This window comes from Trypanosoma equiperdum (genome assembly GCF_001457755.1).
Source record: "Trypanosoma equiperdum strain OVI genome assembly, contig: ctg_1573, whole genome shotgun sequence".
NCBI lineage: Eukaryota > Euglenozoa > Kinetoplastea > Trypanosomatida > Trypanosomatidae > Trypanosoma > Trypanosoma equiperdum.
In genome coordinates this window covers 9,964-10,990 of record NW_027123586.1, presented here as the reverse complement: position 1 = coordinate 10,990, position 1,027 = coordinate 9,964, and the positions used below count along the sequence as shown (strand labels likewise).

The 1,027-nt window shown below is 42.6% G+C and overlaps 1 protein-coding gene across 1 annotated transcript in view; it reads left to right on the top strand.

Annotated features, from left to right (window-relative positions):
• Positions 1 to 445: 445 nt before the first annotated feature.
• TEOVI_000841200 (amino acid transporter 1, putative) overlaps positions 446 to 1,027 on the top strand; it is a gene marked incomplete at both ends in the record, with an annotated part of 1,317 nt that continues 735 nt past the window's right edge. Inside the window, one exon of the mRNA XM_067222150.1 lies at positions 446 to 1,027. Coding sequence (XP_067078251.1) covers positions 446 to 1,027 — 582 coding nt within the window.

Sequence of the window (1,027 nt, the reverse complement as noted above, 5' to 3'; positions counted from 1 at the left end):
AAAAAAAAAAAAAGAAAAAAAGGGAGACAACCGTAACATAACGAAGGTTTCCGCACTTATATATTCCGGTGTAGGTTCAAATGCAAGTTTTTTTTTTTTGTATCCAATTGAAATAAATGATACGGTACTTTGGACCTTTTATGCCGGCTGCGGTGTAACCCTTTATTGCATTAGTGGTGCTGACGTCCTCCACTTTGCCCTACAGAGGGAATGTCGCTTTGTTTTGTTTTGTTACACTTACCACATAACCATCATCACCGTCACCACCGGTATTTTTTGCATGCTGTCATATTATTATCATTATTATTATTATTATCATTATTATTATTATTATTTCCGTTATTACTTTTAATTTCTTTTTGTTTTATTGGTTGTGGAATTTTACAAGGGCCTTTGAAGCACACAACACACACACACACACACACAAGGAGCGCGTGAAGGAGTGATGGACAGATCTGGCAGTCAATCCGCAGCATCAGCGGCGTCGGAACTTGCTGACAGTCGGGGTTTTGTGGGGCCAATATCGGATGCCCATGACCACGGAAATACTGACGAGAAAAATACCTCAAAAGCAAAGGATTCAAATGGTTTCTTCTCGAAGGTGAGTTTATGCATCGCCACTGTTTTACCTCCAGGCGGCATTGCGGCGAGTGCTTTCAACATGGCCTCAACAACTCTTGGCGGCGGTATTATTGGGATGCCAGCAGCAACCAACAGCAGTGGACTTGTTATGGGATTATTTTATCTCATGCTCATTTCCTCCGTAACCGTTTTTACAATGCACAACCTTTCCATTGCAGCGGAGCGCACCAACACCCACACGTTTGAGGAGGTGACTCGTGTGCTTCTTGGCCGTGGGGCTGCATATATTCTCGCTGCTATCCGAGCATTCCTTGGGTTTAGTGCCTGTGTTGCTTTTGTTATATCTTTGGGGGATATTATGTCTTCTATTCTAAATGGCACTAATGCACCGGATTTTTGGAAAGAAAAATCAGGTAACCGCGTCTTGACGGTAATAGTTTGGGCA